An 18,154-nucleotide genomic window follows, 5' to 3' on the forward strand; every position below is an offset into this window, starting at 1 on the left:
AGAGTGTTCTTCCATCAGGATAATGCTCGGCCACATACAGTGAGGATGACATTCCAAAGGCTGCAGCGGTTTGAATAGGAAATGATGCCCCACCAACCATATTCGCTGGACATTGCCTCATCTGATTTTCATTTGGACGAGGAAAGTGAGAATTCTGTAGACGAGGTCAGAACAGTACTGGGGGAGTATTTTTCGTTATGGACAGTTGAATTTTGGAAGAGGGGCCTTGTAAGTCTACCAGATAAATGGAGAGTATATTTCAAATTAAAAAAGAACTTAATTTTAATTTTGAAAAATAAAAGAAGATAAAAAAACATTATTTATGGGATGACCCAATATATATATACAGATATTCATATGAAAAATTGGAAGTTTATATTTCTGAGTTTCCTGTGAAATATACGTCGAAGTTGCCTTCCTTCATATCTACATCGATAGAATAAGTGCCATACACTAATGAACTATATGCACTATATTGACTTTTGTTGTCGAAAATAAATCCTTACTGTTTTCTTAAAATAACAGAAGCAAAAAATTTAATCCTACCTTAGCGTTCTTTAACTTCTTTCAGATTTTGAGCTAAAGGAAAAATGGGGAGAAGACAAACGATATTATAATGACAAATGTTGGATATTTTACAGAAACACAATTTCATGAAATGTTAAACTATGCAGCCAATGCACAGTAGAATTTTTATTGTATATCTAATAAAGCAATAAGTTCACAGAGGGTCAGCAAGCTGAAAGAGAAAATGGTTTCATACATATACAATATACAGGACTAATTAGCCGTAAGAGCACCCAATAAAAGCAATATTTCATCTGCCTGGCCAGCTTGTTAGAAATAATTAGTAGCTTCTCTATATGCGACCAAATCACCAATGAGGGAAGATGTCACAAAAATATACCAAGTTAGAGTAAGGATGAAATGGGAAACGTTTAGTGAACTATTACATCGACAGTAACAAAGAGCTTCGCTTCCTGAATGGTTATCAGCTTATATGATCCTTGTGTATAAAGTGCGATATCGTATCTGAGACATACATACATACATACATACATACATACATTCTGGCAGATTAACACCTGTCTATCTGCCTCCTTTCTACTACTGCAAATCACTACATAAACGATGTTCAAGAAGCAAACAAAACTGAAACAACGAAGAAAGTGTCATCGTGGGTTTTGAAGACAGAGTAAAAGAAAGCTGGTTTACGGAAGACCATCAGCCATGCGATGATGCTTATTGCTTGCAAACAAGCAAATCATTGTACGTCACCAACAAAAAGTGAAGACGGAGATAGAAGTGATGTTTGGAGACAGCAAGAAGACACTCAATTGCAAACTGATCAATCTCAAGCAGGAGTTAAAATTTGTCAGTGAGAAACTCCGACATCAAAAGAGAATAACCGAGAGAAAAACAATAAACAAAAAGTTTAACAGGAACCAAGCAACAGTGTATAGAGACATGAGAGCAGAAGCAGTGAACATCACAGGAGCTCCTTTGCGAGAAGACATAGACTCCTTCTGGAGGAAAATTTGGATCGAAGGGACAGAGTTTAACTAAGATATTCTGTTTCTGAAAGAAATTCTAAAAAGTTATTGTCACTGCATTACATCCAAGACATACAGCATTGATTGTGATACCCTTATGACTGTAATCCAGAAACTTCAAGATAGAAAAGCACCTGGAAGAGACTTGATTGTTGGATATTGGTACAAGCTAACTTTCTACTGACCATGCCTTACCAACTTATACCAATTAACTCTCAATGGTAATAGTAGCATACCAGACTAGTTATCTCTGGCAGACGCAAACTGATTCCCAAATGCAGAACCACCCACATGACAAAACGTTACCAGCCAATTGCATACCAGAACTTAATGTATAATGTGTATATATCATGTTTAAACCACTTCCGCCAAGACCATTGTGAAAGTAATAACATCATCACAGCAGAACAAGCAGCTGGGAAGAAGGGAGTCTTGTTAATAAACAAAACTGTAACGTCAGAGGTGCAGACGCATAGAAGGAACCTAGTTTCAATATGGCGAGACTACAAGAAAGCCTTTCAACTTGCTAAAGTTCCAGTGAACATAGTGAAAGCCACAGCTGACATGACTTAATCGTGAGTCACCATCTTGAATTAAATACAAGGAGTGATTGTATTATCAGATAGAATACAGTATCGCAGAGGCATATTCCAAGGGGACATCCTTTCTGGGATGTTGTTTATACTTTCTGTAAACCTCTTGTCATGAGGCTGATAACATACATAGGTTAATAACTTCATAACACTTGGAAAGCAGCTCCTTGAGTAGCATTCGCTGTCTGATAACCTTAAATAAATATCCAAAGACGTCGCATGACTCCACCGCAATGTAACATCAGATGAAAAGATGAACGTGTATCAGCAGAAGGCCAGGAATGGATATGTTAATAGAACGCTCTGAGATGATAGTAACATTAATCATCAAAGCAGTTTATCATGGACGAATAGCCGGATTACTACCAGGAACAGGAAATATGAACCAAATACCTGACGCAGGAAAGGACGCAAAATGAGACAACCGATGGAGGCTTTGTGGAGTTAACACTGAAGATATTACCCACATCGTAAGCAGTTGTCCAAAAATGTCATAAGACATGATGTTGTATATACAGCATGTTTAATTCTCTTCTTCGTGTCATGAAACATGATGTTGTAGCTAGGATACTATATAATGAGATCTGTCGGAAGGATAAACGCGAAGCCAAAGGAATAAGACCCCACAGTATGGTGAAAGCAATAGCCACTCATAATAAAAATGAGTACTGGTGGATTGTCCCAGTGAAAACCTCAATAAAATGTAAACATTATAGACCTGACATAATGGGACAGAGAAAAGAAACTGTAGCATTGTGGAAATCAGCTACCCAGCGGATGTTAACATAAATCTAAAGATCAGAGAAAAAGAAAATACACTGAACTGTTGAAATATTTGCAGTTACTCTATAACAGTAATTATTGGGGCACTGGGATATGCAACACACTGCCTAAATATCAATCTTGAGAAATTAGGCTTCTCAAAACCATAAAGGAGAAAGCTGATGCAAAAACTATAGATCCAATCCATCACTGGAACTATAAAAATCTGTAAAACTTTCCAGAAGTTTATCATTTAAGTATATATGAACAGATATGCAAGTATATGCATGAAAATGCTTACATAAAACGAAACAAATCTGTACATATACATATATATACACACACATACATACATACATACATACATACATACATACATACATACAAAAACACCCTGTTGATGTACTTGAAATTCCAATGAAAGAGCTTTGGATCTAGGTTAGAACCGGCTGTTTCTCTATTGGCAAGACATCTTGAAATAAAACTGAATAATCACGTACGTACATTGTGTGTGTTGTTGGCACTCCGTCGCTTACGACGTCGAGGGTTCCAGTTGATCCGATCAACGGAACAGCCTGCTCCTGAAATTAACGTGCAAGTGGCTGAGCACTCCACAGACACGTGTACCCTTAACGTAGTTCTCGGGGATATTCAGCGTGACACAGTGTGACAAGGCTGACCCTTTGAATTACAGGCACAATAGAAACAGGAAGTAAGAGTGAGAGAAAGTTGTGGTGGAAGAGTACAGCAGGGTTCGCCACCATCCCCTACCGGAGCCTTGTGGAGCTTTAGGTGTTTTCGCTCAATAAACACTCACAACGTCCGGTCTGGGAATCGAAACCGCGATCTTATGACCGCGAGTCCGCTGCCCTAACCATTGGGCCATTGCGGCTCCACCGTACGTACATACATACATACATACATACATACATACATACATGCAACCATACATACATAATACATACATTTCATAAGTATGTATTATACATACTTGCATACATACATACACATTTCATTTGCTAAATGAATTTAGTAATTTTACATTTATGATTCTATAAACGTACAGTATATGTTTTAACTTGTCTAACAAAATAATACATGTATTCTTAATTCACTTATGTTGGTAGGGATGTAAAACTAATATATCTTATCGAATTTGTCCGAGCATGACAACAGACTAATAAATAATTCAAAATACGATTCAACTTCATCTCTCAACCAGTCATTGGTTAAATTTCACATTCTTGTGAAATTCAATTTCTATCTATTTGCAAGGGTATTTCTCAAACGTATACACACAGAAACAGGCACTCACATGCACATACACAGACACTCCCTAAACTAATATACATGCGCACAATTTTTTTTTCTCAGCATATTTGTATCTTTTTGTATCATGTTACTTGTTTCAGTCATTAGACTGCAGCCATGCTGTGGCACCGCCTTGAAGAATTTTTAGTCGAATATATTAACACCAGTACTTATTTTTTAAAGCCTGGTACTTATTTTATCGCCCTCTTTTGCCGAACCGCTAGGTTATGGGGACGTTAACATACCAGCACCGGTTGTCAAGCGGTGTTAGTGGGAGAAACACAGACACAAAGACACGCGCGCCACACACATACACACACACATGTAGTTTGTGCCTACCAAATCCACTCACAAGATTTTGCTTGGCCCGGGACTATAATAGAAGACACTTGCCCAAAGTGTCACGCAGTGGGACTGAACCCGAAACCACACAGCCACGCCTGCGTATAAAAATAAATTATTGATAAAATATTCATAATCATACATGTATAAACATATATATATATATATATATATATATATATATATATATACATACGTAAAATTCTTTTCTCTATAGCATGTCGAAGGGAAACTAAAATAAAGGAATCGAAGTATTTTGTTGCTTACAAAGAAATATAAAATTGTTTCTAGAACAAATACTTACATCCGTTTATTTCGTAGAAATTCCAGTAATGTCTACTTGGTTTCAAATCAAAATCAAAATGTGTTACATTGGCAATATCACATTTTTGGTTTGAATGCTTATATTCAACTGCCTCACAAGCCTTTGTTTCCATACATCGATCCAAACACTCTTTCAGTGAACCACGTGTAGTTGGGTAATAGTCGTAACCGTTGATGCTAGCTCCTAGTATGATGTTCATAATACCACGTTCTGCAGTTAAGGAAAACATTAATGAAAAGAATTGGATCGTTGATGGCTAAAATAAACCAAAATATTACTATCGAAGACAAGGGCACACACACACCAAAGATTCTATCAGCAATTAAAGAAATAACAAATTTACATTCATTCACCAGTTTAATTAGACAATCATAAATCATTTTATGAATAACAATTTCATTACGTCTTTTCTTAACTGAAGAAACTTTTATCAAGTCAGGTAGTTTAGAAATAAAATTTGATATATAAACCTTGCTGAAGCTGATAAAAATCTCGTTGACTGGCAGGACGTACAATTTTCGCTTTGGAGGCGTCATCAGATAAAAGTGTGCAGGTCGGACCATTTTTGGTATCATGTTCAAATGCGATACAATTCTTAGTTAACAAACAAGTTGTAGCACATGTTTCTACGTCATATTCTTTTATGTATTGCAATTTGTTGCCGTCTTTAAGAAAAGCATCTGGTACTTTCAAGAACATCCTTATGCTGGACACTGTGAAAAGAAAACATCACAAATTTACTTAACGGAAGATGAAGTGAAAAGAAAACATCACAAATTTACTTAACGGAAGATCAAGTCAAGAAGAAATTTATGCTTTCCATAGTAGATTCTACTCTTGACGCAATAAGGGCAGCAGTGACAAAAGCTCCTGTAGAATCTGCTCTAAGATAACCATGGACTTCGTACAAGATATACAAAGAAAAACTCTCTCGGACGATCTGGAAAGAGAAACAGGAAACCTGTCTCCGGGAAGTTTCTTTGTTCTGAAAGAACAAACTCAACAGGATTTCACAAGATTCACCAGTTCTCTTAATTAAATGACGAAAGGTAAATTTCTGGTCTGTCATTGCCAAAAGATCAACACCATGTCTGTTCGCTAATGAGTATGTTGACAAACGTTTATAAATGCGGGGTCCCAAGATACTCAGGATGCTTTGAGCATATATCAGCAATCACCCAGACCATCAGAGAAGCAAAAAAAGAGCTACAGCATTCTCTCAGTAGTATGATTAGATCTCACCAAAGCCTACCCAAGTGTGATCTACCAATTAATTCAAAGACCATTGGAGTAGGCAATCTGGTGCATTGGAAAGAGTTACGACAACAACAGCAACGTCAAAGACACCATGACTCAACTTAACAATTGGCTCAGAGCAGCCGATGATTACCAGCTACTCCGATGTTTTATGGAATAGTTTTTCCAGTAAGGCATCATACGCAGACTGTAAGGTTTATTCCTGCTTTATAACTACATCGTCATACAAATGGAAACAATGGAAATATTGTACAACAAATCTGTGCAGAGTTGGCCAGGCGTCCCCCAAGTTACAGTTTGGTCAGCTTGTATGACAAAACCTCAACTGATAGTGGAATAATTAAAACCACACGTAAGGTAAGAGGAATAAGTTCATTGCCACAATCTGAGGATGAGAAAGTCAGATACATCAATAGATCATAAAGAGTGGAAATGAGAGCCCCTAAAAGTTGTGAAGGAAGTTGAAAAATATGGAAGGACCAAGAGGTTTGGGTAGGCAGTCAAGGAGTCTAGGACTTAGCAAATACAGCATCAAGAGGCGGAGCAGAAGAAATAGCTGATACAATTGAAGGCCCATAGTACAGTATGTCTGTGAGGTAACAGAATAAGATCGTCATGGGAAAGAAATAGGGAGACGAAGCACTCAAGCGACTGTTTCGGAGAAAATTCTGAAGAACACTCAGCAGGAAAAGTTGTCCTTCCTGCTGTGCGCTGTAGCCGACGTCTTGCAAACCTCAAGTAACATTAAAATCCGGAATAATGCGGACATATTCTGAAAGCCGTGTGAGAAAACTCTTTACACAGTGAACCACATTTTGAGTGAATGTCCAAGATCACTGGCTGATACAAGTGAAGGAACAATAATATCTCTCCAGAAGTTGCCAAGAGGATAGACCAGAGAGCAACAGGAATTAGAATCAAAAAGAATCACCTTCCAAAGGGAACACGATACGACTCCTTAATCAAAGTAGCTGTGGGTGACCCATTTTTTATTTTGTATCAAACCTCTGACTGAAGATCTGAAAGGAAGACTCATCCTTTCTGAAAAAGAAAAAGAGACAATAACATCGTCCCAACCAGATATGTAGTTTTTCTATTTAGTACAAAAACGATCATCGTGGTCGAACTCAATATTTTGGGAGGACAAGTTTGATATTTCTCACTAACTGAAGAAAGCCATATACCAGGATTTGATTGATGAGTGAAAAGGTAGTGTAGAGTCTATTCCCTATTGATATCGGCTGCTGTAGTTGACAAGAGATCGCAGATGAAGCCCTTCTGCGGATGAAAGTTGATTCAGTACACGCTGCTCACTAAGGTGAAGGTTAGGGGCATAACGCTTGTGATCCAGAGATGCCTGTTAAAGATGAGGTCTTTCCAACACTGCGATTGCTTTTGTCACTGCCAAGAGAATGATCATGCGACATCATTAAGTAGCTCCCGCAGTCTCTGCTTAGGGCTAAATATCGCTGATGTTAAATTCAGTCTGGTTTGCATTTGCGTTTGATAATTCATGAATTACTGAATATTACATTTTAATATCATTTTAAAGGAGTGCAATTAATAACAGAAGCTTTAAACTCTCAAAAATTGCCTTACAGGCAATTTCTCCTTTCAGGTCAAAAACAAAAGCCTTAGTAATAGAGCTGTTCGATTAAAACGACCAAACCACTTTCCTACAAATTTGTGAAATTATAGCTATGTAAAAACATCAGTATTTTACAGAAAAGCAGTGAAGCTTGTACTCAATGTAAAAATTAACAGCACTGACATTTATTTTTGTCAACTTACTCCATTTTATACACATGAAATATTGTTAATAAATACGCAACCCACTTCAAGGTTTATTATTTTTGAGTGTAGTACTCACCTTCATTTAAACTGTAATAATCCCATCTGTGAATACTGGCAGTGAGACTTTTGTCTTCATGATTTAAATCGGTCAAATCACATCGTCTTTGTTCAACTTTATATTCAAACATTTTGCAGTTTTTAGTTTTTTTGCAGTGGGCAGCGCATCTATCGACACTTATATTATCAAGTTTATCGAGATGGTCATATTTGTCGATAGTGGCTCCTTTTACAACAACCATTTTACCTTTATCTAGAAGACATTAAAGTAAATTTGATTACACTCAATACTAAAACTTTAAAAGAATTTTGAAACGATTCATCGTTTTCATTTTCATATGTTCCTTGAAAGAAATATTTCCACACCTTTCTCTGTTTTTATGTATTAACTTAAAACCCACGCACCTCACGCACACACCACATCACACCACACCACACACACATTCACATACACACAAACAAGAGAATACACTTGTATGGACATATCAGGATGAGTAAAAAGTAAGCAACGTTTTGAAACATGAAATTCATCACAATATATTTCAACAACCCGGAAATTTTATTCATCAAAGTAAGTACCTTTACAATCAATGAGTTACAAGTTTGTTTATTGCGGAAACATAAAAATCTGTAGTTCTGGAGATGATGAACTCCTTGAACGCACTTTCGACATTGGTTTGATTTTTTAACTTCTCTCGCAGGAAACCATCAAGGTGCTTGAAAAAGTGGTAGTCTAGAGAATAAATTGGATAGGGAAGAACTTCGTAGCCAAGTTCCCCCAACTTCTAGAGCATCATTAGTGAAATGTGTGGTCGAGCATTGTCATGAAGAATGATTGGCCCTCTTCTGCTGACCAGTCTGAGACGCAGGAGTAGCAGTTTCGTTCCTTTTGGCAATTTCATGGCAATATATTTCTGCAGTAATGGTTTTTCCGGTTTTTAAGAAGTTATAGTGGATGAGTCCAGCAGTACACCACCAAACAATCACAGTCACCGTAACCTTCTTTTTGAAGAGCTTGGATTTAGGGAAGGTTTTCGGTGCTTCATTTTGGTCCAACCACTGCGAAGAAGGTTTTATTTTATTATTGTACAGAATCTACTTTTCATCGCAAGTTACAATACGATCGAAAAATGGAGCGGTCCGGTTACAGAGAAGAAGCGACAAACAAAATCATATCTGCGCATTTTCTGATTTTCATTCAAATCATGTGGTACTCATTTGGCGAACTTCTTTGATTTTCCGATCGCATGCAAATGGTTGCAGGCAGTTTCTGGCTAACTTGAAGTTCGTTTTATATAAGTTCTCGAGTGGTTTTACGTGGATCTTTCTCGACGGTATATAATTGACCGTCATCGATGACAAATAGGCGTCCACTACGCTCACGATCTTGAAGGCTCAGGTCTCCACTGCGAAAGCGTTAAAAAACATTTTCGAGCTGGCCGCTCACTGGTCATTTCCTTACCAGACGTTTCATTGATATCGCGAGCAGTTTCAGCTGCTTTACGTCCTTTATTGAAGTTGAATAGATAAAATTGCTCAGATATCGCGCTGTGACAGTTTCATTTCAGATGAATGTAACAACGGTGAAAAAAATATCAATATTAATTTATTGATGCATTTGGGCAAGTCTATGTCTCTATTATCAGACAATTGCAAAAAATGTTTAGAAAAATATCCAAAGCTCTGCAAAAATCCGGTACAAATTCTTCATGGTTCAAAACATTTATACATGCATATATCTGTGTAGTGGTTAAAAAGAGACTATGTCTACTTCTGCGCAGAATGCCGAATGTTAGAATCGGTGGATTACTATTTCAAAATAAATTGTAACTACGTATTTTTCGTGATTACATTATTGTAATTCAATAATTTTGTTGGTCTTTATTTCTTTTTAATCTGAATAATAGGAAATAACTTTCAGTCGATTGTGATTAGATTTTAGCTAGTTTCTGTTTTATTGTCTGAAATACATCTAATTCGCCAGTTTACTGTACTGGACAACAGATATTGGATAAACTTCCTGAAATAGGCAAGCGCTTTACCCGGAAGGAATTGTATTTGATATTTGGTTGTATAATGTTGTTAATTTGTCTTACTTCCCGTCATTATACGGATCTTATATTATCTTGTACTCTAACTCAATCATAGCTATTTATTGCCTTTATTAAAATATCATGTTATGCAGATTAGCTTTCAGAATAAGGAGACTTTGAGTAACTCCAAACATTCCCCTCTTGAACTATATTGAATACGGAAGTGTTTTTAGTATCATTGGAAAAAAATTTTTTTCTTTTTAAAAATGTATTCGATTTGACATAACGCCAACTTTCGTAGCGGACACTTTAATTCAGAAGATAATAGTCTAACTTTCGACCTTATGTAAACTTTTCTCTTTACTAAACAAATTCATTTTACGTTGGAATATTACAAAATAATATAATTTTTAAAAATCATACTTGGTATAATTTGATAGTAATCATATTTCGTTCTTCGAACAACTTTAATTCTGTCTTCAGATGCATCATGTTTTGACAAAAAGCAGGTCAATTGAAATTTATGATAAACAAATGATTTACAGCCTCTAGTAATTGCACATTTGTTTGCACACATTTCAACTGGAACTATCTTGATTATCTTCAGAAGAGGTCTGACAGTTAAAGAAGCGTTGAATACTTTAATGTAAGTGATATGGTCACCTTCAAATAGTGATGAATCCTTGCCTGGGAAGAAAACAAATGGAAAGAACAATTACGCATTGCCTAAAAACATATTAGCTGGTACAATATCAACTGTAACTCTATGAACTGTAACATCAACAATTATTATACGGGTCTGAATGATGTGGGTGCAGGATCGATAATATTCTTACATCTGGAAAAGTATAGGATAAGAAGTGGAAGTTCACAATTTTGTGCACTTTTAGGAAAGAGGGCTTCTTGGTCAAGCTTTATAGAAGATATGCGTGTTGGGATGAGAATTTCGAGCATTAAGAGCTGAAGAAAGTGGGATTTTCAGACATTCATTAGCAAAGAGTTGGAATCTTTTGTTTGTAGTTGGGATTTAATATTTTAATTTTTGTGAGGTAACACAGGATGCCCTAAAGCCACCACACCAGTTATCTCATTATTTATGACACTACAGCCCATTTTACTGTTACAAGGTATATTAAAGTGCATCCAAGTTACTCTTCCTCACCACTAGATCAATTCATAATTTTGCATGCCTAAATATCAGCACAGCTGTAGAAGGAATAACATGAGAGATAGCTAAGAATCTTTTTAATTTTGAATGATTGGCTAGTTTCTTCATATGGCTGTTTTAAACCCCTCTTATCATCCACTATATTTTATTCTATAGGGAGTAAATATAGAAAATTCTATTTAAAATTTGAGAATCTAAAGAGGCGGGTATACTTTGAGAATTTAAAGAGGTGGGTATACTTTTAATATGAATGAATACTAAAAACATCTTATGTTTTTATTTTTATTTCCATTTTCAACTGCACTATTTTTAAACTTCTATGAGGTAGTATCAAAATGTTCCCGGACTAGTTATGTTTTATGAAAAATAATTTATTCATCTCCTTCGAAATAGTCACCTTGCGCAGCAATACACTAGTCCCAGCGTTCCCGCTACTTTTGAAATCCGGCTTAGAAGTTGTTTTCTTCTGTAAGCGAGTCGAGGACTTTCTGATCTCGACAATGGTGTTAAAACGGCGACCTCTGAGCTGCATTTTCATTTTGAGGAAGAAATGGAAGTCCGCAGGTGCTAAATCTGGCAAGCAGGGCGGATGCAGAAGTGATACCTTGTTGTTTTTGGCAAGAAACTCATGAGTGAGGAGAGCTCAGTGACAGGGTACATTGTCATCATGAAGAATGCAATTCTTCGCGCTCCACAGATCCGGTCACTTTCTCCGAATGTACTTCTTCAAACGTTTCAAAATGTCGTCGATTGTCTTCCGATGATCCTCATGCACAAGTTGATGGATTTTCTCCACATTTCTTGGGGTGACGCTCGTGGCAGGTCCTCCAGATCGCTCATCGTCTTCCAGGAACGTTCTCCCGCTTTTGAAGCGCCCGTGTCACTCGAAACATTACGTACGAGCCATTGCCTTGTCGTAATAAGCTAGCCGAAACATGCTCAATATCTCTGTGACTGATTTCCTAAGTTTAATACAAAATTTTAAATTGGCTCTTTGTTCCAACTTGACAAAAATCACAGACAACAGCATACACGTGATCACAAAAGCACAAATTTCACAACTTACGAAGTAAACACAGCAATGTCACTCGGCACACTGTCTCATGAAGTTCATTGCTAGCTCTTACTGTATACACAACCATATGCTGCCAACTATTGGCATGCTACAGAACTAGTCCGAGAACTTTTTGATACTACCTTGTACTTCTTGTGCTGTGCTTTTCCAGGTTCAGTTAATGAAGAATATTATCAGCCCTGTGCATAACAATTTTACAGCGAAAACTCAAAAAGTATAATGCATGAAAACTTAAATTCTTTTTCAAAAAGTTTAAACTAAAGTGTTTTTCAAAAATGTTAAACTACAGAAAATTTATAAATTGACAAAAAGTAAATTATATAAAAATGCCATTAAGGAATCTGATAAATGTACCAATAAAGCAGCACTAGATGAATTAAATAGCACCAGTCAGAAAGCAGTACAGCAAATATGAACCGTTCAGTTCGAAGCTAAATGGATCTGATAACAGACTTTTCAAAATTTCAAATAAAGCTCCCATAGGAGATGTATTTGAAATTTTGTTGAGCTGTTTTAGAGGCAAGATTGTAATCTCCATCGTTAAAAGCAGTATTTCGAAGGTTTTGAAAATAAGACAAACAGAAATGGAGCGAGTTGCGTATACGACATGTCTACCCACATTTTATTACAACCACCGGTATGTAATAAAATGAATAACTAGAATTATATAATCCCAACGGTAATTTGATTTATGTAACCAAAAGTAAATTCCTCTATGTGTAAAAGAGAGAGAGAAAGAGAGATAGATGGAGGGTGTTACTTAATAATATTGAGTAATAAAGAAGCAAATATATTAGGTTGGAAAGAAAGTCGTGCTACAGTTTTGACATAATCACTTTGAGTATAGTTTTTGATACTTACTCTAAAGTGATCGATAATGTTTACACCCTAATGTTTTCTCTTTTGTCTGCATATTTTTTATACTTTAGTGATAAAATTGGTATCTATTTTACCCTTTTAAAATAAGTTTAACTCATATCCATATCAGGCATATGGTATGGATTCAAAGGGGGCTTTTGGATGGTAGCGACAAGAAATATTCGTTCTGTCTATGGAAATAAAACTTTAAATATCCGATCGTGCCAACGAAGGTTTACCCACTTTCGCTGAGGAAATTTTTCTCTTGCAGATTACTCTCGATCTGGACGGCTAAGTTCTGTTAATATGGAGCTTCTGAAAACCGTAGTTGAATAAAATATAAAGCAAATTGCACGAGAATTAGCAAAACAGGAAAATTCAAGTCACAGTTTCATTATAAAACACCTTCAAGCTAGACAAAGTATTTAAACCTGGTCAGTGGATCCCTCATCATTTGACTGCTTCTCCGTTTAATCGAAGTCAATGAAGAGAATGAGCTGCATCCTAGGAGTTTTGAAACTTTTTTTTAGGAGCGACGGTTATAACAGTCCTAGATTATTGTAATTTTAGTTGTTGTTGTTGGCACTCCGTCGCTTACGACGTCGAGGTCTCCAGTTGATCCGATCAGCGAAACAGCCTGCTCCTGAAATTAACGTGCAAGTGGCTGAGCACTCCACAGACACGTGTACCCTTAACGTAGATCTCGGGGATATTCAGCATGACACAGTGTGACAAGGCTGACCTTTTGAATTACAGGCACAACAGAAACAGGAAGAAAGAGTGAGAGAAAGCTGTGGTGGAAGAGTACAGCAGGGTTCGCCATCATCCCCTGCCGGAGCCTCGTGGAGCTTTAGGTGTTTTCGCTCAATAAACACTCACAACGCCCGGTCTGGGAATCGAAACCGCGATCCTATGACCGCGAGTCCGCTGCCCTAACCACTGGGCTATTACTAACCCGCCAACTTTTTGTTCCAGATTGAAAGAGGTGGCGGTAACAACACTTTGAATACATCCAACTTAACACTGAGTGTCACACGTGAAGACAATTTGCAAGCTCGCTATGCAATAAAATTCTGTGTTAAACTGGGCATCACTGTTACAGAAACTTATGAAATGCTCCAGACTGCTTGTGGATTAACTTGTATGAGCCGAGCAACTGTTTAACACTGGTAAAAGAGGATCAAGGACGGTAGAATAGAGGTGAGATGTAATAAGATGTGTGGGAGGGAGAGGGAGGTTAGAACATTAGAACTGGTTGAGAAAATTCGCAAATTTCTGGATGAAGACAGTGGGAAGATGAAAGAGGCTATGACAAGGGTCCTGGACACATTCATTTAGGAGGACTTCCATGGAGCCTTCACGGCGTAGGTGGAGAGCTACAAGTGCATTGAAGTCAGAGGATCCTACTTTGAAGGAGATTAAAGTTTTGTACTTCTTTGAAGTTATTGTCTTTCCTGAAAAGTCTCAAAACCTCTGGAATACACCTTGTAGACTTTCTAGCGAACCTTTCGTAAGTACATTCATCCAAATTGGTGGAAAGTGGCTCTTCTATCATCATTCCCAACGAAAAGGACAATGGTTGATATTATTTGATTTTTTCACCCGCACGATTTTCATTAAGTAAAAAAACAAAAACTCGGATTTTTTGCGTGGAATCAAATACCCTGACCTCCTAATATGCTGCAAACTCATTTTTGCTCGGAAAATAAAGATATTTTTGTTTTAATATTATACTAACGTGTTTTTTTTTTTGTTAGATGAGTTTATCGTTCGTTATCTGTCCACACACTTCGTTATCACTAACTTCTATATCCTCTACATTTTCACAGATTCATTTCAAACTTCTTTGAATTTTTAATCTAATGTAATCCACACTCTCTCGAAAACGTATTTCTGCAAAATGTTATCTAAAATTATGGGTAAAGAAAGAAATAGCAAAAAATATTTGAAAATGGGGGTGGGAGGTGAAATTTCCGAGCATTAACTAAAACGAAACTGTTAATGCGGTGAAGTATAGTCGTCAGTTGGAAGAACTTCACGAAAAACTGCAGAAAAAGCATTCATCACTGGACGCTTTTCAGTTTAATCGAAGTCATTGAAAAGAATGAGGTGCATCCTAGGAGTTTTGAGACTTTTTTTAAGGGGAGGGGTTCTTAACAGTCCTACATTAAAAGGATTATAACAGTGGCGACGAGGATTTAAACAACTTACAGGGAATTAATAAAGTCGAAGAGGATCTAAACAACTCATGAGGAATTAATAAACTCGACGATGATAAACCAATTCACGTGAAACTCGAAGAGGAGTTAATAAGCTCACAAAGTTTTGTTGTGCGAATTTTACGAAAAAAATCGTAAAATAATGTAAAATTTGTTGGCCGGTTTGCTCGAATTGCAAAAACAGCAACAGCAACTGAAAGAACAACGACAGTAGCAGCTAAAACTGCAAGAACAATAGCTGAAGTAATAACAACAGCTCCACCAACAACTGAAAGAACAACAACAGCAGCAGATACAACTGCAAGAGCAACAACAGAAGCAACAACAGAAGCAACAACAACAAATAATATTATAGCAACAAATACTGCAATTACTGAAGCCGCCAGGTAAGCCAGAAGAAGTGTTTTCGGCAGACTATGTCGCGAACTTCATAACAGAGTTCAAATACGAACCTGACGAAGAAAGATTTGGACGACGAGATGAAAATGCGCTTAATCTCGAGAAAACTAGCGGCAACAGAACATGAACGATACAGTAATTTTGTACTCCTAGGAAAACTTTCGGACATAAACTTTAATGACACAATAGATATACCGTGTACAATTTTCAGTAAAAAAGCTCATTGTTCAACACCCGTTTGAAGTATCTGAACATAGAGGAAAACAACGACGAGGACTACATCACATATGCTGATAGAGTAAACAGGGAATGCGAGAAGTTCAAGCTGGACGAATAACGCAAGATATGTTCAAATGCCTTATTTTTACACAGGGACCTACTGCTGAAAGTTAGAACTAGAATTCTCGCAAAGCTGGAACAAAACTAGGATTTAATCCCGCAGCAAATGTCAGAAGAGTATGAAAGGATAGTCATATTAAGACACGACACAGAAGAAATTGAACGTAAAGATTGTTTCCAAGTAAAGCAAGTGCGAAATAGAATAGAGATAGTGTTTTCTAAAAAAAAAAACGCACAACAAAAATCAAGAAATAAACCCATGTTTTGCATGTGGAGGTATACACTTGAGGAAAAATTGTCCATTTAAAAAAGCGGAGTGCTTTCGCTGTGGAAATATAGGACATATAAAGACGCACTGTAGAACGAAGATGGCAAAACGTCAGAACAAAGGAAAAAGAATGTCATCGGAAGAAATTGGTAATATAACGATGTGGAAATTCGTGAAGGTGAAAATCAGAAATACAAGTGTTAAAATACATTTGGACACTGATATTATAAACAAAAAAAACCTGGAAATATGTCGGTAAGCCGAAATTAATTAAATCGAAAAAGTAGCACGTGGTGTTATGGGAAAAAGATTGTATTTCTTCGGTAAATTCATATGCAATGTAACATTTCGAGGTCAAACGAAAAAGGTTAAGATATGTGTTAAAAAGTTCACCTAATCTATTCGGCTCAGAGTGGATGGAACTATTCAAATTATGGGATATGCCCACAAGTGTCCTGTGTGGAAATGTAGTTGGGTCAACCAAAGGTTCAAATGCGGCTGAGAGACTGAAGCAAAAAGTTTCAGTAAAACAGTCAAAACGAAATGAAAAATTTCCCACAATAAAAAGTAAACATTATTCAAAAGTAGATGTTATTGGGTTGAGACTACACATCGATTTCGCTGGTCTTTTAAATGGTTCTTACTACTTACTGGTACTTGATAGTTTTTCGAAATAGGCTGAAATTTGTAAGTGTAAAAAAACCAATCTCCTCAACTGTGATAAACTATTTACACGAATTGTTATCCCAGACAAGATAATGTTTGACAATGGAACGCAATTTGTGTCTGGCGAATTTTAAAAAAAAATGTGAAACGTTCGCGGTAGAACATATAACTACGACGCCATACCATCCCAGATCTAATGGACAGGCAGAATGCTTTATTGATACCGTCAAAAGAGCCCTTAGAAAATCGAATGAGGAAGTCACGGATGAGGTAGCTCCACAACAATTTTTAAGAGTGTACCGTGTAACACCAAATCCGAATACACCAGCAGGTAGCTCCCAGTGGAGCTGATGTTTGCAAGGAAAGTAAAATCAGTCTTTGATAAATTGCTACCTGGCAAGAAAAGAAAAGTGCCAGGGAAGACATAGAAAGGTTCTTTAAAGTTGATGAAAAAGTGTATATGAGGGCATACAAGAATGGAAAGCAGAGTTGGGAAGATGGCGTAATTACCAAATGCATAGTTAAAATGTATTGGGTAAAAAGTAGGAAAAGCATACAAAAGAGACAGGAACCAACGGAAAAAGAAAATCGTGGAAAGAGAACCAAAGAAGTTGGAGGAACCGATAGAATGGTTGTATTATATGTTCCAAGTACCGACGCCACTGCAGGTGATTGAACCCAGACGTACAAATGAGATGGAAAGAAAACAAAGTTCCTGCCAAGCGCAAAAAATATTAAATTGTACGAAAAAAAATATTTCTAAATAAAATGACACTTCCTAAGAAAACTTAACAGGGGAATTAGTAATAATGGTACACCGCCTCCCACGTGACGAATGGAATGACTTAGTCACTATAAGTAAAGAGAGTACATAGTAGGCGGTCAGATACAATCGCGTCTTTACTGGTTTTACTAAGTATATTGTATATCGAAGTGGGAGTTATAGTAATCTAGCATTGTAAGGATGCAAAATATGAAAGTTTTTGCATCTTCCTCTTTGCTCTCCTGATGTCGCACGATCTGACTGTCACCTTTTCAGATTGTTGCAGCACTGTTTATAGGGAAAACAGTTTACTAACTGTGAAATTATTAAAAATGATATTCAGTGTGTCTTCGCAGATTCAACAATTTATCA

The 18,154-nt window shown here is 36.8% G+C and overlaps 1 protein-coding gene across 1 annotated transcript in view; it reads right to left on the reverse strand.

The window, feature by feature from the left end:
- The window catches only part of LOC106880218 (uncharacterized), a 36,986-nt gene that overhangs the window by 17,109 nt on the left and 1,723 nt on the right, over positions 1–18,154 (reverse strand). The window contains exons 3-7 of the mRNA XM_014930080.3: positions 10,451–10,714; positions 8,014–8,247; positions 5,357–5,599; positions 4,866–5,096; positions 547–579 (exon numbers count right to left, since the gene is read on the reverse strand). Coding sequence (XP_014785566.1) covers positions 548–579; positions 4,866–5,096; positions 5,357–5,599; positions 8,014–8,247; positions 10,451–10,714 — 1,004 coding nt within the window. The 3' untranslated portion in view covers position 547. The remainder of the gene's footprint in view (positions 1–546; positions 580–4,865; positions 5,097–5,356; positions 5,600–8,013; positions 8,248–10,450; positions 10,715–18,154) is intronic.

Source organism: Octopus bimaculoides, chromosome 13, assembly GCF_046866305.1.
Source record: "Octopus bimaculoides isolate indiv1 chromosome 13, ASM4686630v1, whole genome shotgun sequence".
Classification (NCBI taxonomy): Eukaryota; Metazoa; Mollusca; class Cephalopoda; order Octopoda; family Octopodidae; genus Octopus; species Octopus bimaculoides.